Consider the following 24,266-nt stretch of genomic DNA (forward strand, 5'->3'; position numbering starts at 1 on the left):
TATTTCACAATGCCTACACATTTTAAAACGTCATATTGCACACAGTAAATATATACAATTTTTATTGTCTATTAAAATAAATAAGAGAATCTTAAAAATCACTTAACTTTCCTTTCTACTCTGCAATGAATGAATTCGTTTTGTTTTGGTATAATGCTCTGTCTCTTTCCTACTGTGCATTGAGATCTTACCAACATAGGCGGGTTCACAGCCAGTGCTTGTACACAGTAGGCATTCAGTGAGTATTTAAAGAATGCATGATAAACATATGCCTTAAATACCCATACAAAAAATAGATCTCAGACAAAAGCATGCTAGCATCAAATATTTCATAAGCTGAAGGAGTTGAAGCAATTTATGTTTTACAAACAACACGTTGAGAAAATATTTGAATAACCCTTAATAAAGGAAACTCATTCCAGAGAAAACATTTTGAAAGGCTTCTCACCTTGAAGAAAACTGATTTAACCTAAGCATAGTAATAAATTCTATTATTGTGGTAGGTGTTTACTAGAAACTATAGTTTTCAAAAATGATATTTATGTACATATATTGAGAGAACATGCTCCTTTAGAGTAAAACTGATTTATATTTTGTTTATATACTTTTATACACCTTAAAGATTTTTTTAAGCCTTGAAAGTAGTGCTTTTAAATATGACATGTTTTTTGTAGAGAAAAAAATCTCACTTCACATGTTATTTGTATGTTTTCAAGTATTGAAAACTTTTAATTTTTTAGTAATTGAATACACTAGAGATAATAATTAGATCATATTGGGGTAACAGGTCACACATAGAAAGAAACAGATTTTTAAAATTTCAGGATGCTTTCTTCAAAAGACAGAATTCAATTTTAAGATGATCATGGAATGTGGCTTATGATTTTCTTTATTTGAAGGGTGCTTTAATATATACTAACAGTTAACTTTTTCATATTGCATAAATACTGCACTATGCACCATAGAGGGAAACAAATGGCACTATTGTATTTTCACACTGATGATACTAATTAATCTATGTTTGTTGAGCAATTTTTTTTCCATGTATCTAACAGTATAATGCAATATTACATTTGACATTAAGCCATACAATGAGTGAAATACCTCAGATAGGTAAAGCTCACAGCTTCAAAATTGTTTTTGTATGGGTGTTTGTGTGTGTGCTGTGTGTATATGTGTACACAGGATGCTACAATCAGTTTGTACAAACGAGCTTTCATGTTTTTCTCTCTTAAATGAATACTTCACATCTTCCAACAACAAATATTTATTCAAAACTTACAAGGTAGGCCGAGCGCGGTGGCTCACGCCTGTAATCCCAAAGCTTTGGGAGGTCGAAGGGGGCGGATCATCTGAGATCAGGAGTTCAAGACCAGCCTGGCCAACATGGTGAAACCCCGCCTCTACTAAAAATACAAAACTTAGCTAGGTGTGATAGCAGGTGCCTATAATCCCAGCTACTTGGGAGGCTGAGGTGGGAGAATCACTTGAACCAGGGAGGCGGAGTTTGCAGTGAGCTGAGATTGTACCACTGCACTCCAGCCTAGGGGACAGAGCAAGACTCTGTCTCAAAACAAAACAAAAACTAACAAACTTACAAGGCATCGAAAACTGTGCTAGGACTGAAAAAACATAAATTATCTTCTCCCAGGTAAAATAAAATCATTTTATTACTCTAGAATTTCAAACAGATATTATGTAATGTAATTATGAAACAATGCCAGTTACCTCACAACCTCTACCTGCATATTTGACTGTGTAGAGTTACTCATAACCAACTATAATATTCAATCATTATTTACCATTTATTTGTTATATCAGTCAAACTGTAGCCAAAATTTTATTGCATGTGCACACAGGTAGAAAATTTTAAAAAGCAAAGTCGTTATGGGAAAATGGCATCCTTCTCATTTTTTTTTTCTTTACCTCACCTTGCATATCTGACCTATTCTAGCGTGAGTAGCTTTTCCAGAGTGTTCTCCATCTATTGCATTTTCACGGAAGAAAAAGTATACTTTGTCATCTTCAGGATTGTCACTCTCTGGGATGAGGTGGGCACTAATGAACCTTGGATCTGAGAGACAAATTATAGCATATATATTAATTCACAGCTTAATAAATAATACCATTTTTATGGTCCATTTTTACTTTTTCTTAACTCTTAATTGATATATTTCAAGAAACGTATCTTTCCTTTTTCCATTTTGTAGGTACATATTAACTGTTTTTTATGCATTATAAAGTGTCTTATAAAATACCTTATGTCTCTAGAAAAATTTTTGTATTTTGTTCTGAAGGTTAGGAGTAGGTGCAGAAAGAAATCTTTAGAGTGATCATACATTGCAGATCCATCACTGGATATTAAAATATTTTGCAAACTATAAGTACTATCAAATATTACTTATTGCTGTCACCATTGTTATTCTTTCTTTTAAGCATAAGAATTTAAATCAAAATACTAATAGGTCTATTTCAGTTTTCAGCAAAGACTGAGTGGGAAGGGAAAAGTGAAATCTATATAAAATAAAACAAATCCTCTCCTGTCATTCCCCTTTCTTGTAAATGGCAGTGTCATTCCACTAGATACACAGGAAAAAATCCCGGTCACCCTTGAGTTCTCCCTTTCTCTCATACCCAACATTCTATCTATCAGCATATCCCTATTTATCTCCATTTCTTTCCACATTCTTCAATACCACTTTCCCTCAGGAAACTACTGCCAATATGAATTACTAAAGTAGATTCCTAACTAGTTTCTCAGTTTCTACCTTACCAACCCTTGTCTCCACACAACAGCCAGAATGAACCTCTGCTCTATCACTCCTTCTCCAAACTCTCCAATATCTTAATTGGATTTATTGTCTGATATGATACATCTCCCAAAGTATTTATTGATTCATCTATCCATTTGTCTATCTAATCTTCCTTTGCTTATGTCTGTCTCCCCCGCCACCCCAATGAAATATACGTTCCATGAAAATAGGGATTTGTTGTATTTTTTTTTGATGCGGTGAACCTAAAGCTTAAAACATGATAGGCAGTCATGAATATCTGTGCAACAAGAAAAGAAAAGAAAAATGGTGAGGGGAGGGGACTGCCTAGGTTATGCAGAATATATATCAGGGACATTTAGAGCTCCACTTAAAAGAGCACTTTTGAATGTTCTTGGGTTGATATGCCTGTGTCTCACAAACTATATAAAATATGTAATAGTTTCATAGCCTTAAGAAACTATGTGCTATGAACCTAAGGGTACCTCACTGAGGGCACTTAGGATACTGCAGACATTTATATTCTTACAATAATCTACATTTATTCCTTAGTGTATTATTTTATCCAGGTAACAATGAAATATACACGTACAGGTCAGCACCATTCTTAAGAGACCAGGAAGAGATCAGAACTTGAAACTAGCTTTATCCACATATAATCCAAGTTATTTAGTCCTGATCTTTACACCTGTGAATAATCATCATTATCATGTGTCCTATGCTTGTAACCTTTTAACATTTGCTCTGGGACCATGCATTCAACTATATTTCACAAGGCCAAACTTTACTATCCTTTTTAGGCAAATTGTACAGATTCTGGAAATAACATGAAACATATGAAATATTGCCTGTTCATATTTAAAGCTCAGTGTGCCAGTGAACAAGAGTAGGAGAATAATAATTTTAAAGTAGAATTGCTTAGCACCAGATTTTTTTTAAAGATCCATACAATAATATATTACTTTAACCTGGATAACTGTTCAAAGCTTTCTTTTGTTCAAAAATTCCTACTTGTTCATATGCATACATATCTATTATATATGTAAATATGCATGTATAATGAGGAGTATAGTTTCTCATAATGGATGGTGAGCAGAATAATTAATGTGACATGTTAGGAATTACTGTCACAAACTAAAGAATTACAATCACATTGGTAAAGTTAGGCTCCAGAAATGTGTGTGTGTGTTTGTATGTGAGCACATATGTAACACAAACCTGTTTGTGCAGTGATTAATTTAGTCACTTGCAGCTTCTGTGTCCTTTAACAAGACTCTTCCCTCTCTGAGCTCAGATGCATAATTTTCATATTATGTTTATTTCAAATTGAGTTACTTCAAACTGGGATCTATTCACCTTGTCTGTCATAAATAGTTAACATAAAGACACATATTTTAAGCCTAAGACATGTGAAACAAATTTGTAAAATGTTAACAAATACACTATATTAATATTATTATGATGATACTGAAAGGAAGCCTCCATCACATGATAAGTTTGAGGGTATTATAATCCAACTGCAGAATAAAAATGAAAACAATCATACATTCTTCTGCTTTAACACTGGAACAATGGAGGGAGAAGTTAGTCTACTATTACCTCCAAAATAGTGTAGTTGTTCATACAAACACTTGAATAACTTAAAGAACTCTGAGTAACTAAATTCAGTTGCCTGTTGTTAGATCACAAGTATGTGCAAGACGCCATGTAGAAAAGATAATCCATAATATATAATCCTTGTTCTCAGAACGTCACAGTCTAACAAAAGCAATGTTAAAAGCACGAAAATGACAACAAAGAAAACAATATTTTACATGTGCAGATTCTTATGTTCTCTTGGTGTTTGGGCATGAGTGAAGATGTTATTGAGCACTGCACTGACCTCTCTAAAATATGTGAGGATAATTATTATCTTACAAATCTGGACTCTAGTGGGAACTAACTCAAGCAAATTATCAAGAATATTCATTGCTGAAAGGACCTTCAATCTTAGTCTCTTCTTTAACATATGATAACTACAGATGTGGGGAGTTTTGCAGGTGAATTAACAATCTTATCCAGTGTCAGGTACAGCCAAAAAATAGAAGTACACACAGAAAATGAAAACCAAATTCATTAACACAGAAAATGAGACTATCCAAGAAAAACACTGTCAATTTAACATAACTTGTGTTCAAGAAATTTAGGTTATACTCAGACTTGAAAAACAGTCATTCCCATTTCCAAATATAATAGGCCTTGATTTTAGCTGATCTCTTCCAACAGTTTAAAAGGAGCCATTCTTCTAATGTTTCACATTTAGAAAATCTGCTTTTTGGTCAAAACCTCTGCTCACCACACATTTTCTACTTCTTCAGTCCCACAAACATTGCCTTCCCCTTTCTTGTTATGTTTTGTCGTCTTAGCCCTCTCTCTTATTCTCTAAGTGTATTCATCCCCTCACTGATGAATCACCTCTTTATTCAATCCGAACCTTAAAATCAGTCATTCCAACTATCCTATTATCTAGGATTTCTTGGCTGCTGGAATCTCCACTGTAGCAGCTATATAAATCCCCAGTTTTTTCCCCTTTGTCCTTACACTTAAGCAAGGGTTTAAAAACCCATGTACGCATAGTAAATATATCTGCTATAAATTGAAGCTATTTTTCCTAAACAAGAACCCTAGTGTTGCTAAGAAATTGTTTTATTTTCTTCTAAGATCACTATAGATTTATTATCAACAACTATTTTAAAGCACCTGCTCTTCCTCAAATCGACAAATATACATCTTTAATTTGCTCTCTAAAGATGGTGTTGTTGCCTGCTGTACTGATAGGACCAAAGCCATTTAGTAGTAACTCTCTCCTTTTCCTTCCTTCACCTCCTAATTTCTCTTCTTTCAGGGAAGAATGATCTTTTCTTATTTTTAAGTCTAAGGTCTCTCATTATGTGCTCTGAATCCAATATTCTACAAACTTTTGCACAAATAACTTTATTCTTCATGCAATCACTTACCATTTATATTTTCATTTATAAAATAAGTGTAACATACCTACTCTATACTCTGGATTGTGGAAGATTAGGGCATATTAAGGTAAAATGTTTTTTGTCTAGATTGTAGTTATTATCTTCAAGGGAATTCTGGTAATTAAACTGAACAATTGTTAAACTGCACAGAAAGAACAAAAATAAGAGCTTAGAAAAAAAGGCCGTGGGAGATAGGGCATTGAAGGAATATACCAGAAATAATTTGCATAAGTCTTAGTCAGAAGATATGACATATACTTCAATATCTGAAGAATAACCAGAAACATCTCAGGTGAAGGAATGCATTTGCAAAATCACAAAAACAATGGAGAAAGTTGTACACACAGAGAGTAGTCAAGAAAATGGGAGGTGGTCAGAAATGATGACAGAAAGTTAAGCAGAGACAAGAATATGCAGGAAGTCATGTTCAGGAATATATCTGTCCTACTGGCTCTGGACAAAGCCACTGAAGTGTTCTAGACCTAGTAATGACATTGTCAGGAGTATATTTTCAGAGGATCACTCTGGCTGCTGCAGAGAAAAACTAAACAAACAAACAAAAAACAACAAAAACAAAACAATTCCAGTGAGGCCAAAATGAAGGGAGGAAGACCAGTTTGGTGGCTGTCATAGAAACACAAATGAGAAAGGACAGTGACCTGGATGTGGATGGGATAGTGAGGATAGAGAAAGGAGACATGCAGGGATCAATTGAAAATACAATTGATGAATTATGCTCATTGATAATATGTCGAATGTAAGAAATAGTGAGAGCAGTCATAAAAAAGAAACTTCTGATTTGAATAATTGCTTGTAGAGGAGTTACTAAGATAGAGAGCATGTGAGCAAGGGAAGATTTCACAGATGGAAGGAAGATGAATTCTGTTTAGTGTGTCTTTAGAGTGAGAGCCTTGTGAAGACCCAGAGGTCATGAATAAAAAAGCTTAGGAAGGAAATGTGGACTAGAGTTGAAGTTATTTGAAAGTGAGCCAGTGGAGTGATTAGGAGTGTACAGAGTAAAAAGAAAAACAAACAAACAAACAAACAAGAAACAAGACAACCTAAGACCTTGAGAAAGGTGAGGAAAAGTAGAAAGCATTCTCACAAGTGGGGAGTTGCAGAAAGGAAGGAAGGAGATATATTTCTTCCTTAGATTTTTTATTCTTTCCCTTTTTAATGACAATCCTTAAATACAAATATGCATTTAAAAATTTCTTTATCCTGAAAATAAACTCCCACAGTCACTGTATGCTGTTGAGTCTCATGATTCCTTGCATTCATTCTTTAAACCGGAGGACTTCTTCAATGGGTGTATTTTGCCATTTTGCATCCTTCACTGCTATTGTATTGATAATCAACAGGAACTATCAAAAAAAATAGATTCGTATACTTATCCTGTTTTAGTTGTCTTCAGACATTGGCACAATAAAATTTCACGTGTTTCTAATATTTCCATTGCTTTTTCTGGCTTCTTGTGGCTTTTCTGACCCAGGACCTGAATTGTAAGCTATATAAACTTCACTATTTCATTCATGACTTCTCTTTCCCTTTTTCTAAATTTCTATATATACTTCTTAAATTTTTCTTTAAGTGCCCTTTATTTTCTTTTACTTCTATAAATGAAGTCATCACCTAGTGTTTCTTTCACTATTTCAATATTGTTAATGATCTTTCTTTCTTCTTTCTTTCTTTCTCTCACTCTCTCTCTCTTTCTTTTTTTCCTTTTTTTCTTTTTTTAGACGGAGTCTCACTCTGTTGCCCAGGCTGGAGTGCATTGGCATGATCTCAGTACACTGCAACCTCTACCACCCGGGTTCAAGTTATTCTCCTGCCTCAGCCTCCCAAGTAGCTGAGATTACAGGCGACGCCACCACACCCAGTTGATTTCTGTATTTTTAGTAGAGATAGGATTTCACCATGTTGATCAGGCTGGTCTTGAACTCCTGACCTCAGGTGATCCACCCATCTCGGCTTCCCAAAGTGCTGGATTACAGGCGTGAGCCACTGTGCCCAGCTGTTAATGATCTTATATTTGCTTATTTCTCTTTGAGAACTTATATACTTCTGCAGCTTCAAGTTCAAGCTCTGTCAACTTTCCTATTTTTTTTTTTAGACCTAATGCTGCATTTCAAAATTCTGCATAAAAATTTCTATCTAGATACCTCACTGCAACTTTAATTTATCATACTTATTTTTTAATTTTATGAGAAATGTCTTAAGTAATTTCTTAAGTATATAAGTTTCTTACTTATAAACTTTCCTCTTGAAACTGCTTCTGTTCCTACCTTTTTCATTTTGGTTAATCTCATCATCAGGCATATAAATAAAATGTTATTTTACCTTAAAAATTTCCATCTCTTGCAGGACTTCTTTTTCAGTGCTCTAAATTTAATACCAAAAGTATTCCTATGGTTTTCATTTCCTTTTCTTGTTTTATAATCTTAATATTGCCAGTATAATTTGTGTCCTCATTATTTTACAGTAATATTTTGGAATAATGTAACTGGTCTTCTGCCTGCCTTATCTATTTCCTCTAAGCCCCCCATACAGTATGTAAAAACAAATATGAATGCATTTATATAATACATTTTCCAGAACAGATTTCAGGTTTCATAGATTTGAGAAATTAACATAATTTAAGACATATAAACAAAAAAGACAAAACTGATGTACTGATGTTATTCTGTCAGGACAAAGGCTAAAAGTATCTACCACGTGGATCAATATATATACTTGAGGTGGGTCACGATTTTGGCTCCCAAGTCTTTTAGCATGATAGGGAAATGGGAAACCTTGTCAGTTACATTTTCATAGTGTTCCTAACATGCATTAACTAACCTTGATGTATCTTTCCACCAGAACTGACCACAGACTCTCATTATGAATCCTTTAATTAAACTGTTTATCATTGTACAACACCTTATCTACTATCTTAATAAACTTGTTGTTCATGTGACATGGAAAGAATCTTTGCTTCTACTTATTTTATAACATTTAATTCTCTTTATAATATTGGCATTTTCATACTTGTCTTATGACAGGCATTTGTCCTATATTTCTTCCTCTCTCGCCTTCAGCTTCTATATATAACAATGTTTTCCAGTAAGCTTATTTTTAATCTTTCCCACTGCAACTATCCACATGTAGGCCCTTATCTTTTCTCTCCTGGCAGTCACATTCACTCTGTTTTCCCTGCCTCCAGCCTTACCATCTCCAAACCACGTTGTATGGTCTATTGCCTTTTAACACACAAACTTTTCCCTGGCATCTGGTGCGTATTCCACAATTAGAATCTACAAAACTCTATCTTAATCACTTGTTTCCCTCCATCCATCTTCTTGTAAACTAATATCCCTATTTTTTTTCTTTTTCTTTCTTGCTAAGCATAAATCCTGAAACAGTGCATAGTTCCCAAATGACTTAATGAATGAATTAATACATAAATGAATCTCCTAAACTAAAATGGTAGGTTCCTTTGAAAGAAGGAATTACATTTTCTTGTTTTTTGGCAAGGTTTACAAGTTTTTTGGATGAGTTGAGCTTACCATAGACTTGAAAATGTTTAGGATGTCAGTTAAAGAAATGCTTACACATGCTTCTTTAAATTTGCTACTATTTCTGCAAGATATTATACAATGGCAGGTTTTCAAAATGCTTTTTTGAAATTTTATGAATGTTCTTTTAACCTAGAAGCTGTTCTTTTCTTTGCAATAGATAATTAATGCATTAAAATTTTCTATTTGCAATTCTTCCGAATTAGATTTTGTCAATAGGAATAAAATAATAGAAAACATGTCTCTCCATTTTATGTAGCTAAGAACAATGCATATGTTGGAGATCAGAGATTCCCATTGTCCTGTGAAACCACAAGAAATTCAATAACTTGCCTTGTCATCAAAAACTCCCTACGGAAAAGGTTTACCAATATCTATTCAGATTGACCTACTTTATTAATTCCCCTTGGTAACCTAAGAAAGTTTGTGATATTCACAAAGGAAGCTATTCTACGTCCAGTCACTCCCATTAAATGCAAGCAGAAATGAAAAACTCAAATCTAATAATTAAGTTTTCTTTTTGAACCTGTGTCCTGTAGCCCATTAAAGTAAAGAATACCTATTTTCAGCCTGCAGTTACAAATTGTTGATTTCAATGTGGCCGCTGAAACTAATTGACACAAATACAGATCTTTAATAATGTATACAGGGACCCTGGATGTCTTTCCACATGAAAATGCCATCTACTCTATTCACAAAATGCCATCTAACAGTAGTGTAACAAAATAGTTTTGAAATTAATTTGAAAAGATTTATTGCTTTGTGAAGGAGAAAGTCATTGTGAATGTATATTAAAATCTGAACATCAAGAGAAAGGGGCAATATCCATTTTAGCAAGATCAAAGTGCATTAATCTCACTGCCATAAAAACTGCAATGTAAACACTATGAAAGGTAAATAGAATTGGAAAGGATTCTTGCATTTGCATAGCTTAAATGGTATGCCTTTGGGGAATAAACTTTGTATTTACAGATACTAGGGCAATTTTGCAATGTCCTCAGCACATAGTGGAAGCTGAACAAACAATTACATTTACTAATCTTGGGCCAATGCTATCACATGGAAACTTTAGTCATGATAACAGCAATAAACGCTGAGTAAATAACACCACTTTTCTCTCTTTCCCCTTTATCTCCTTTACCACCCCCTTGACATTCTTCCATACCTCATCCCACAGATGGCATTTCTTGCAAAATTCGTTTGGGCACCACCTGCCACTTGTAACAGTACCACTCTGTTGAAATATTTTTAGCAGCTGCAAATTAAACTGTCCTTCAGGTGCAATCTTACACTTAATGAAAATGACACCTTGGCACAGGACACGCGCTGCACTTATGATTCATTTGGCAGCTTGAGCTTATTTAAATAATGAATGCATTTTGCTGCTCTCAGCATTAGAATCAGACTGAATGTCTAGTACAGCAACATTTTGACCAGCATTTGGCTGGACCTATCCCTTCCACCAACAAGCCCCCAAAAGGACAAGAACAAAAATATTTTTTCTGAGAATGAATCAAATGTACAGAATGATTAAGTAAGGCATTTGGAGTATCTGTAAATTTAAAAGTTGGGATATGTATTGGTTTTCTAGGACACAAATCATATAAATTTCATTTGTAAAAAGGGTGGAATTAATAATTATAAACTCTCTCGCACAAGTGCTGCAAGGCCTAGTTAATTTCACACCATGAACCACTCAGCCAATCCTCTTGTAAAACATGTCAGAGGTTGCAGAGCAGGGAAGGAGGAACATAACCCCACTGCAGAAAAATGACAGAAATCCCCCCTCTCTCTCTGAATCAATAGTAACACCCTCTTTGAAAGGAAAAAACAAGGCTTTAAAATGTAGATATTCCACAGAAATATACATACACATTCTTTTCTTCACACTTTAAAGGAGATCCCAGTGACAATACAAGTATGAAGGAAAACTCTTTCAGAAAGCAACATAAAAAGAAGCAAGTTTTTCCTTCACTGTACTTATATAAAAACTGCTTTGTGAAAGGATTCAGAGAAAATGGGCAGAAATTAGGCGTCTCCCAGTCACTAGATTTATTACTTCAAAAATATCAACTTGGCCGGGCACGGTGGCTGACTCCTGTAATCCCAGCACCATGGGGAGGCCGAGGCGGGTGAATCACTTGAGGCCAGGAGATTGAGACCAGCCTGGCCAACATGATGAAACCTCGTCTCTACTAAAAATACAAAAAAAAAAAAAAAAAATTAGACGGGTATGGTGGCACACACCTATAATCCCAGCTACTCGGGAGGCTGAGGCACGAGAATTGCTTGTACCCTGGAGGTGGAGGTTGCAGTGTCCTGAGATCGCACCACTGCACTCCATCCTGGACTCAGTCTTTAAATACATAAATATAAATAAATAAATGAATAACGGTAACGTAACCTTAGATTACCAGTGGAAGCAAGTTGATAGCTGATAAGGATTCTAAAAACCTGCTAAAGACAGCTAAAATAACAAAGACTAATGATAAATTATATAAATTATAACGTTATATTAATATTTCCAATATCACAGCCTCAAACTTCAAAATATTTACAAAGAAACTAGCTGGGAAATTGGTAATGGGGAATAATTATCACCAGATGACTGCCAGCATACCAGGATGGCAGCCACAGTGACTGGTTTCTTCCCTTTTCAGCTATGCCACAACATACAGAAAACAAAAGCCCCAAAGAATCAATAGACCATGAATGGGAACTTTCAGTGCATTAAGAATGCAGGGAATGCAACATAAGGTCATCTCACATTCTTAGCTAACAGCCTAAGCAGAGTAGATATATCATTTTTGGCTGTGGAATAGAAAAACCTCTGGCTGCCAAGGAACAGGCCTGGAAAAACTTCTGATGCTAGCTGGCTGGGAAACTGTGAATAGCCCTTGGGATAGTTTAACCCCAAGAAAAGTTCAAGATGAGTCACATCAGGAGAGAGGGAAGGGCTGATTAGAATGAAAGATAAACACAGAAGGCAAGTGAAAATAATAGGTACTATTTATTGCACCCTTTCCTTCTGTACTATCTGCATTATCTAATCCACGCATACCCCAGAAAGAAATCCTGGGATTAAGACCCAGTGAATGTTCCAGGTACAAACTAGTAACTGGCAGAGCCAGGGCATAACAAGAGCCGAGTTCCTTCTACTGCTTCAAGCTACACGGAGTGTTTGCACCTATGTAATTTGCAACATGTCTCTAAGTTGCAGGTACTTCTACACTATTTGGTTATTTGATTTACTATTTTAACATACTTTTTAATCATTAATCAAGAGAATAGTAGGAAAGCTTGCTACCATCTACCACTACAAAATAAGGCTATTTGAACTAAATGGACATAACCAAAAGAAATGGTTTATAGTTTTCCTCATAAAGGCAAATGACTGAAGAAGAAGTAAAAGGCTTTGGGATATTGGACTTACAAGCATAAATAGATAAAGTCATCACGAACATCACTGTGGTGTGGAGTGACCTTGACTCTGTACCTTAAATCAAATTAAGTACCTTGTATCTCTTATTCAACCCTGCCTTTGAGGAGAAAATGTTTTCCACTTTCATCTTTTCAGTTTCAACTCCCATATCTATTTAATTGGCAATTACTACCAATTCTCCACTAATAATTTTTAGAATATTTTTCCCTTATTTACTTTTTTTCTATTTAAAGTCTTCCCATCTCTCTCTTAAAGGATTGATGTGACCTCTCGAACGAGTCCCATGCTTTGAACTACCATGCAACCCAGCAAACCCATTACTAGGTATATATCAAGAGGAATATAAATCATTGTACCATAAAGACACGTGCACATGAATGTTTTTTGCAGCACTGTTCACAATAGCAAAGATATGGAATCAACCTAATGATAGATAGATTGCCCATCAACGATAGATTGAATTTAAAAAATGTAATTAGTACATGTACACCATGGAATACTATGCAGCCATAAAAAAATGAGATCATGTCTTTTGTAGGAACATGGATGGAGCCAGAGACTCTTATCCTTAGCAAACTAAAACAGGAATAGAAAACCAAATACCTGCATGTTCTCACTTATAAGAGGCAGCTAAATGATAACCACTTCTGAACACAAAGAAGGTAACAACAGACACTGGACTCTACTTGAGGGTGGAGAGTGGGAAAAGGGAGAGGAGCAGAAAAAAATAACTATGGGCTACTAGGCTCAATACCTGAGTGATGAAATAATCTGTACAACAAACCCCTGTGACATAAGTTTACCTAAAAAGCAAACCTTCACACGTACCCCCAAACCTAAAATAAAAGTTAAAAAAAGAAACTGCGAGCAAAATTATGGGTGTGTGCCTACAAAAAATGGACCATTGCTTTAAATAATTTTCTTCCAAATCAATATTTTACAATATTTACAAGGTATATCTCTACATATACACAGTTTTTTAATGGTTTTTCATTGGCTAAGCAAATTCAGATGCCTTTAAAAGACATGCAATGTCTCTGCTACCTAGCCCCAAAATACAAATTCTAGGCTAAAAATGACATAATTCTAGGCTCACTTCCAGTTGAATTTCCTTGTATCCTCCTACCCTACCACTTGGGATTCCCAAAACTTTTATTCTTAAATTACTTTATTTATGAAAATTGCTTTACCAAGAATCATGACAATTTTTCAAGACTACTTTCAAATATATTTCACAAGTCCTTTCTCTAAATTTGTCAGGTGGAAATTTCTCTTCTGCATTTTTATAATACAGTATTTTGTCTGATTTTCGATGAGTTACCTGCCAACCAGCACTAGTTTATTCTTTAGAGCAATACAAATCTGGGTTTCCATTTCTATTTCACTAAGTTTTTGTTTGTTTGTTTGTTTGTTTGTTTTTAGTTAGAGTTTGCCATTCATCTTTGAATCCTCTCTAGTTCCTAACAATATATTACACTTTAGGATACTTGTTTACTTGAACTCAAACAAACACTATTATATATACTTAAATAATTGGCTTATGGTTTATAAACCGCCTTCATGGAGATGGTGGCAGTGTTAAGAAGCTGTCACAGTATCCAGTTTAGCTACACCACTTAGTTACTGTGTGATCATGAGCAAGTTAACATCTCTGTCTTGAGTTCTTACTCATAAAGTGAGCATTTGGAGACATTATAAAGATAATAGAGCTGATACACCCAGGCTTAGAACAACATACTATTGTGAAATAGCTATCCTTATTGTTATCCCATGGTTGATTACTTCTGCTTCATTATTAAGAAATGTGTTTACCACCAAAAATCATTTTCTGAAAGTGTGTCATTGACGTCATCAAAATACAAGTATTCTTTCTGAAAACTGAAGTGGAAGACATATCATTAATCATGTAAGAAGGGTGTACCGATGTCTGAAGCTACTTTGCCTTAATAAAAAGAAAGATGATTGATGAATGGAGAGAGGAGTGACTGGATAAATACATGATACATTGTAGTAAATTGTAAATTTGTAGAATCTAGGTGGAAGACAAAGGTTTATAGCAGTAAAATTATTTTAACTTTCCTGTATTTGAAATTTTTCATATCAAAATATTAGAAAAAATACTTTTATGCTTCCCAAAAATAAAAAGCAGATTCAGCAAAGGTGAACTTAGGTGAATATAAGGATTAAGGCAAAACTAAGAAAATACAATATGTAAATACAATAATTATTATAATGGGTGAATGATTTAGTTTCTTTTACCAATACTGTACTTATCCTAATGGTTCACACTTATCCTTAAACTGGAACAAAATCAACAAAGTATGTTGTTTTTACTTAAATATTGTGGTCGTTAACATTTTATAATTCAATAGGAAACTTAATTTTTTTTTTTTTTTTGAGATGGGGTCTCTCTCTATTGCCCAGGGTGGAGTGCAGTGGCACAATCTTGACTCACTGCAAGCTCCACCTCCAAGGTTCAAACCATTCTCCTGCCTCAGCCTCCCGAGTAGCTGGAATTACAGGTGCCCGCCACCACACCGGGCTAATTTTTGTTTTGTTTTTTTTTTTTTTGTATTTTTAGTAGAGACGGGGTTTCACCATGTTTGCCAGGATGGTCTCGATCTCCTGACCTCGTAATCTGCCCACCTTGGCCTCCCAAAGTGCTGGGATTACAGGCGTGAGCCACCATGCCTGGCCTTTTAGGAAACTTTTTATAATGTAACCGGCTATATGCCATAGAATTGCTTTTGAAAATTAAATGTATAGTAAATAAAGTTTGTTTGTTTATTTATTTATTTTTAGATGGAGTCTCACTCTATTACCCAGGCTGGAGTGCAGTGGCGCCATCTCGGCTCACTGCAACCTCTGCCATCCGGGTTCACGTGATTCTCCTGCCTCAGCCTCCTGAGTGCTGGGACTCAGGTGTGTGCCACCATCCCCAGCTAATTTTTATTTATTTATTTTTTGTATTTTTAGTAGAGACGTGGTTTCACCATGTTAGCCAGGATGGACTCGCTCTCCTGACCTCGGGATCTGCCCACCTTGGCCTCCCAAAGTGCTGGGATTATAGGCGTGAGCCACCGCACCTGGCCATAAAGTTTGTTTTTTAAGACAATTTATTCTGTCACATTTCAACTTTGTATTTCTATATTATTGATTGATTCCCATCATGATATCTTAAAATAGCTTTTCTACCATGGTGAATGAATGCCTCAAATTGAATTGCAGGAATATAGTGCTGAGCACAAACGTATCTTAAGGAAAATGCTGGGCATATTAATCTAATTTGGACTAAATAGATATATGAAAATTTATTTAACTTTTTTGTTATTTTATGTCATGATTTGATAATTATTATCTACTAAATTGTGACCTATGCTTAAACTCTTTTATCTTATAAGTATGTGGTGTTTTCTACTGACTGTTTAAGAGACAATTCTTCAATATTTCAATGTGGGATAACATAATTATGTGCCTTTAAAAAAATTTTTTGCAGTGGTTTTTGTCCATTGCAGATGGCAAAAGTTGCATACAATGTCTTGTTATTTACAAGTTCACTATGAATAATGATTTAGAGGCCTGTATCTTATAATGTTAAATATGGATTAGAAGGATTTCAATATGTTTTGATTAATCTAGCTACTTTAACTATAATATTTATAGGCATTTCTGTAATATTTGGTTATTTATTCCCTCTTAACTACAGGAAGCTGCCATATTTACAGATGCTTCTTTGCATTAGGTCTTCAATAAATAAATTCATAGTGTATATGTATTCATCCATCATCATCAACTGTCCTTGAATAATTTACATTGTTATGCTTTTGAATTACATTAGGTATAAACCTAGTGTGTGATTAGATTAGATGCTCTTGTCATTTGAATATATCTGATAGAATTTCATTAGGTAAATAATCTCTAGGAACAATTTTTTTATTATCTCACAAGGTTACACATATACACACACATCCCTTCCACATACACACACACACACACACACACACACACATATTTTAGAAAGTAGTAATTTGGATATTGCCCTTGATTACATTTAAAGACATAAAGACAATACACAGGTTTTTAATGAGTTTCTATAAAACTGAAAAGATTTGGAGGACAAGATGATCATCTTTTTACATTGTCAACACAAGAAGGTCGATTTAAAAGAAAAGTGGAGTATAAATAAAAACATTCTGCTCTTTAGAAACAAAATGGTCCTCTCAGTGGGGCTCATGTTCAAGAAGTAATTAAAACATTTTTCTACAATGCAATTAAAACTAACTTTTGAAGTTGGATGAAGTAAAGCAAGGCAGCAAACCTTCATATCCTACACCCAAATAATAGAGAACTTTCTATTTAGAAAACCTTTGCTCTATGATAACAAGTAATTTATATGATTTTATTTAATCGATGACTTCACACTAAAACGTTCTCTTTAAAGGGAAAATTGGTAGTGATTCAAGAAACATGGTATTTCCTAACCTACCTCATTTTTAAATTAGAGCACGTTTTTCTTCCCTTTGCCAGGAAGTTCATCAAATTTTTAGACAGTGTGCTTACTCTGCTTTATTAAATGAGATGAAACAAGTACATTTAAGTGTGTGTGATTTATTTTTCTTAAAGTTTCAGTGCTTCAGCAGGAGCTAAAAAAACTGAACACACCAAAAAGATATAGTACAGGCATGATTTAAAGCTCTCTGAGAAAAAAGAAAAATATACCAATTCTTGTTTCGACTCTTTCTCCAATCCACAGTCATATCTTACTCATTGGTTATGTTTAAAACAAGGAGTCTAGATAAGTTTAAGATGCATCTCATATACGCATATATATTTTCCAAAGAACAATTATAATAACAGATTCCTTGAATTAATAACGTGTTTGTATCCATTAAGAACTTTAATTGGGATTCAACTGTTTCTTGGTTATGTTAAGAACATTTTCTTCTTCTCCTAGCTAACATATTTAAATTGATCACACACAAAAAAGATTTTTATCTAATTTTTAACATTGTACTGGGGAAAGCACGCATTTCATTTTAAATATTAAGTTAATGAACTGAGCTAAGAAAATTCTTTAATAGAATTGATTGTATAATTTTATTTGGAATATTTGGATATTCATAAACATATTTGCTTCTAGTTTTACCTTTTGTACACTTTTTTGTTTTGTTTTGTTTTGTTTTGATACTGAGTCTTGCTCTGTTGCTAGGCTGGAGTGCAGTGGTGCGATCTCGGCTCACTACAACATCCACCTCTCGGATTCAAGCAATTCCCATGCCCGAGCCTCCCGAGTAGCTGGGATTGCAGGTGTGTGCCACCACCCCTCATTAATTTTTTTGTATTTTAGTAGAGACAGGGTTTCACCATATTGGCCAGGATTGTCTCAATCTCCTGACCTTGTGATTCACCTGCCTCAGTCTCCCAAATTGCTGGGATCACAGGCATGAGCCACTGTGCCTGGCACTGTCGAGTATTTTTATTGGTGATATTATAACTCCATGTAAGTTGGATGACTTGAAAATCTTTTTCATCTTTGTCTGTGCTCTAAAACATTTCTTAAAGGTTTCATATAATTTTTTTGCCCACATATTCCATACATGAGTCAAAGATAAACTGATTGACAATAAACATAGTCAAAAACCAAACAAGAAAACCAATAAGCAACAGAAAAACAAGAGCAAATACATAACAAAAACTTAATGTTTTTTTTGTATTAAGGTGTCCTAAAATATAAGCAGATACTCAATTTATGCGTACTTTTTTTCCTCTGAAAAACAGGTTAGAATCTACAGAGAAAAACATGGATATTTGTGAATTCCAGTAACTGTTTAATTCAAAATACAAAACGATTGTCAAATAATCATAAAATTTACTTTATCAAAAATTGTTGAATACGTAATCTCACAAAACATTTATACCGTGAAATAAAAAGTTAATTTTATGCAAAATGGAGAAAGTTTGTTTTGATGACCACCTGTTCCCTAGGGCATGCGAGGAGTTCAAGCACTCATTAGAGGATGGCATTGGCAGCATGGCTTGTCCTCTGAGTTGCCTCTGATTAGGACCTAGGGGTCTAGTGAAAGGGAGATATCTATAAGAATGTGGCCTGATTCTTAAAATAAAATAATGAGTTAGGGACCAGGAAAGATTTAGGTCAATTTTTATTTGACACAGACCGTGGCAACTTTTTAAATAACATGAATGTGATTATAGATAGAACCTAATTATACTGATTGCTACACAAGAGGAGCTTCAACACTTCGATTATTCCATGGTCAAAAAATGTTCTCAAAAACACCAGAAATTCAGGATCTTTACAAAGAAGAAAAACATGTTTAACTGCAATATAATTAGCAGTTTCTATGGCTTTTGTTCATAAGAGACAATAAGAGTTTTGATTCTTGAAAATGCCTAATTATATGAGAAGGAAATTCAAGGCAGAAAAGCAGATAATTTATAGCATAATTTTCAAAGTAATTAGAATTCGTACAAAACAATTCTTATCACACATTCTGTTTAATCTGAAAGATCTTATTATCTTTTAAGAAATAAGAATTCAAATTCAACATTAACTACCATGGTTTTTGAACTTTTCTAATCATAATATATTGAAAATAAATAATTATTATTTATTTGTTTAGTATCCTACCTTGGTGAACTAAATAGTACAAAAGTTGTTACATTTACATGAATTTGAAGAGTTCTTTTTATATTGGGGAAGTGATATTTTATTTGTATAAATCATATTATATATCTATAATTTAAAGTTTAAGGTTATGACATAAAATTTAAAGTTTTAACATAAGATGTATAATTCGTGGTTTCATATTTGAGTTTTAAGTTATTGTTTTGCACTAAAAATCTTCCTTGCTTTCCTTTCCTGAGAGCTTCTGACAAAAAGATGTTTACAGGGAAAAGATTGCAGATTACCACATATTATAAATACTATTTGTTGTTTTATCACTCTATTTATTATTTAAAATACACCATTAGTCTTTGTGTGGTTCCAGTTAAAGACAGTTAATTCATATTAACCTCTTCTGAAAACAACTTTTTTAAACCACTGTACTTTGAGACTTTTCTTAAAACCCAGAAGTCACGACCTCTACTACATATTTTTAAAATTCTTTTTTTTTTTTTTTTTTTTTTTTTGAGACGGAGTCTCGCTGTGTCGCCCAGGCTGGAGTGCAGTGGCGCGATCTCGGCTCACTGCAAGCTCCGCCTCCCGGGTTCACGCCATTCTCCTGCCTCAGCCTCCGAGTAGCTGGGACTACAGGCGCCCGCCACCACGCCCAGCTAGTTTTTTGTATTTTTAGTAGAGACGGGGTTTCACCGTGTTAGCCAGGATGGTCTCGATCTCCTGACCTCGTGATCCACCCGCCTCGGCCTCCCAAAGTGCTGGGATTACAGGCTTGAGCCACCGCGCCCGGCCTAAAATTCTTAATATGTAGTTATGGAAAATTTTTAGGCTATCATAAAGAGCATTTTTTTTTTTTTAAAGAAAGGTTTAAACACAAAACTTTGTAATAGTGCTAGCAGCTATGTTAATCTGACACTGCCTCAGTGAAATGAGTCAAGCAGTGTTAGATGGGCTTTCACTGATGGTTGCTTGAAAATCCAACCTACCTGTTCAAAGAATACACTTAGACTATGTTTTCATCTTCCCAGCTTAAAAGGAACAAGCCACTAATTTGAGATGCACAAAGACTTTATCCCTCTTAAATTGCAAAATTTGAATTACATCACAAATGAGCAGTAAACTGAATCTAAATAATGATGCACCTGCCCTGCCATACACATTATTTTGTGCTAAAAGTAGGGATATAAAAGAATCTATTCAGGTAAAAGGGAACAAAAACTATTTTTATGTCTCTTTTAATAATCAAAAGTATAATATACTTTGGTAGTTTAGTTGAGTTCTTCTCAAATTTTAATGTGGGCTCTTGATAGAGGACAGATTCTCACTCAGTAGAACTGGGTGGGCCCTGAGATTCCACATTTTGAAAAAGATTCCATGGATGCACATCCTGTTAGTTCAAGTGCCGCACATGTAGTAGCGAGGGTCTACACAAGCTAAGTTTTCATTGATTTTAACTATGTATAAATAACGCAAACCTTTGGTTTGTGAACTATGGTATATAGAATCCTTCAACTTCGACAATTTTTTGTTTTTATTTATTTATTTTTTTCTAGGCAGAGTTTTACTCTGTCATCCAGGCTGGAGTGCCATGGCATGATGTCAGCTCACTGTCACTTTCGCTTCCCAGGTTCAAATGATTCTCCTGCCTCAGCCTCCCAAATAGCTCGGACTACAGGCACATACCACTACACCCAGCTAATTTTCGTATTTTTAGTAGAGATGGGGTCTCATCATGTTGGCTGGGCTGGTCTCGAACTCCTGACCTCGAAGGATCCGCCTGTCTCAGCCTCCCAAATTACTGAGATTACAGGCATGAGCCACTGCGCCCGGCCTGCTATGCTCTTTTATCTTACCTTGCAACAGTATGTATCTGACTCGACAAACATTCCTTACATGTAAATATTTTGCAAATTGCAGAAATGTGTAAATTTTTAACATGGTAAAATTAATTTCATAAAATTAATTGTAAAATGAATTTAATCTCAGTTATCACTAAATATCAGTTTATAACTAACGTTTTGCAGGTTACTTAATTTGATTATCAACAGTTTTCTAGTTCACAGGGTTTTTGGGAAAAAGAAGTGCTCTTGTAGATAGCACTTTGAAGATAATAAAATACAATACAAATATAGTCTCTTTGTTGTTCATGATTATTTCAGTTATTTACTTCTGTAGGACTGCCAATTTTTCAAATATTGCTTTTAATGATAAAACTTTCAAATACTCAGTGTAATAACTCCAATGTCACGACACCTACAATTTGGTGGGTACAATTTTAAATTCCTGCTTATGACTATCAAGTATTGGTCTTTGTTCAGTGCAGGCACGCCATTAATCCTATTTCCTGTTTTTGTTTTATTGTTGTTGTTTTCCCCTTATTGAGTGCTCATATGGAGTTGTTTGCATAGGTACCTTATCAAGACTAATAAAGGTTTTTCTAAACTAATTTGATACTTCCAACTTTCTTTTGAATAAGCACATAGTTCCTCTCATTTTATGTTATTAGCACAAAGAAATGGTTTCCAGTATCTTCATATAAATTAAAGTTAGGTTTACTTTCTAGTTGACCTACTATTTTCTACCTTTTCCCATAAAATAACTACTAGAAAATACCTAGAATCATTATTCCTGGACAATGCTGAGTTTTCTATAATTAGATATTAATTAGAATAAAATTATTAGACCATCTATAAGAAATGTTACACATATATTTATTAGTTAAAAACAACAAATAAAATATATTTCACCATCTTTTAAAATAATATGCCTCCAGATCTTACTGAGACCAATGAAAATACTTACAGATTTTATGTAAATAGAAAAGCAATTTAAAAAATATGCGAACAAACACAATTTACACATTTATGTAGTAAAACCCAAAGAAGTTGGGAAATGACTGTGTTTTTTATTTTCTTTAATCATAAAATAGGAAGGCAGTAAAATTACTGGTATATAAAAATTCTATAGCAAATAACATGTTAAATATTTTTTGTCCATATTGTAAGTGTATTATTGTGTTTATCATTGATTAAGATGAAAAAAATTAAGAAATTTTCTCACAACATGTATTTTTTAGGTTCCTATTTATTCACTCCTTTAAATAATCAAAGAAAAAATTAAAATCTTAAAGCAAAATAAAACCCCTTAACTCTGGAAAAAATGTCTGGATCAAGAACCACGATTATTCCTAATGATTAATTTATTATCATTTTACATGTGGCTTTTAAAGTGCAGAGACTAGCTGAAGAGACCTTATTTTACTGTGATAACAGTCCATGGTGTCAGTTATCAAGCTTCTACTGAATATAAAAGAATACTGTTTCTGGTTTCTCCCCACTCTCTGATTACTTCTTTCTAGACACCAGTCTTTTTCATCTCATTATTTTTTCAATGATTTCTGTTCACAATTTACTTATAGTTAGGGACATTTGTCTCTGAGATAACATAATTTAAAAATCTACAGTCATATAATCTAGAAATAATATATAGTTTTTCTGGTTCCAATTGATTCCTGTCCTTTTCTTCAAAACTTAAAAAAATAATTTCCAATTTCTTGTTGTTTTGAACTCTCTTGTACACACAGTCTCTAACAGAAGACTGGATATATTTAGACAAAGGAAAGCCTGCCTCATAAGTTGTCATCTCCTGCTTTCATTTTATAGTGAAATCCCCAGTCTGTAGTTGTAATACTAGGTTGAGAGCCTGAAAATCAATGGGATCCAAAAATTTGTTTAATCTAAAGGAAGATGGATAGTAACTCCTCCCTTTCCTATGGGTTAAACAATGGTCTTGAGATATAAAGACGCTTTGGGAATATATGAATATGATCCTATTGATGTGTTAAGACTTCTAGGGTTTTTCATCAGATAAAAAAGTACTATAGGTATTATCCTGGAAGGCAGGTTTTTCACTTAATTTTGTTTCTTATAACAACAGTTCCTTGAACCTAGTAAATACTATTTGCATGTAGAAAATGGAAGCTGCCAGAGTATATATTGGTAGCTACCAAATGTAGTTCATACACTGTGCTATTATCAGTGATTCTAGGAGGACTTATATCAGCAGTAGGGAAATGAGAAGAGAATAACATTCTGTGTAGGTAACTGGAGTGATTTAGAAACCTAAATTTTCTACAGGTAAACAGAAACATCATTGAATGAGAGGAGAAGAGACTAGACTTGGGAATATAAAAATACTTACTGAAAATCAAAATTTCAAAAAGAAACAAATTGATAAACAGTAACTGAAATGAATAGCTTAATCTCTGTAGAAAAATACCTAGTCTTAACTTCTCAATAATAATGTAGCTATTTTACCTCTATCATATTATGTTACATAGTATCTTAATTGTTTTTATGGACAACCATATGGTCAGATATAAAATGGTAATTTGAGTATTCTTAGGAATTAATATATGTTCCAGTAGCATTTTAAAAAATGTTTTGAGCCTATAAAAAAGTCCTTAAGTATGTGTCACCTATAACTTGCATTATAAAATTGAGAGTTAAACCTTTGGATAGAAGACTTTATACAGTTTGGGGATATTTATTTCTTTGTTGATGTCATTGATTTTATTAAGATGATACATGTTTAATATAATCAAGTAATGACAAAAATCTCATCAGGAAATTATTATTAACCATTAGGAATTATTTTCTTTTTTCCCTTTCTTCCTCCCGCTCCTTCATCATTCTTTGCAGATTCCTTCCAAATAGCTGAGTGAGGTTTTTTTTTTCTTTTTCTAAATTTTGTATTCTCTTTAGGATTACCTGTTTTCCTATCCTAGAGAACATGTAATAATTCCAATTCAGCAATGAGAATAGCAACACCAGTTTTCCATAAATACCCTTA

General features: G+C 34.0%; 1 protein-coding gene across 4 annotated transcripts in view; it reads right to left on the reverse strand.

The window, feature by feature from the left end:
* The window catches only part of LOC105475417 (semaphorin 3A), a 539,208-nt gene that overhangs the window by 51,436 nt on the left and 463,506 nt on the right, over nt 1-24,266 (reverse strand). For all 4 annotated transcript variants that reach the window (XM_011730630.3, XM_011730633.3, XM_011730632.3 and 1 more), the window contains one exon: nt 1,932-2,074. In XM_011730630.3, coding sequence (XP_011728932.2) covers nt 1,932-2,074 — 143 coding nt within the window. The remainder of the gene's footprint in view (nt 1-1,931; nt 2,075-24,266) is intronic.

This window comes from Macaca nemestrina, chromosome 4, assembly GCF_043159975.1.
Source record: "Macaca nemestrina isolate mMacNem1 chromosome 4, mMacNem.hap1, whole genome shotgun sequence".
In the NCBI taxonomy this organism is placed as follows: domain Eukaryota; kingdom Metazoa; phylum Chordata; class Mammalia; order Primates; family Cercopithecidae; genus Macaca; species Macaca nemestrina.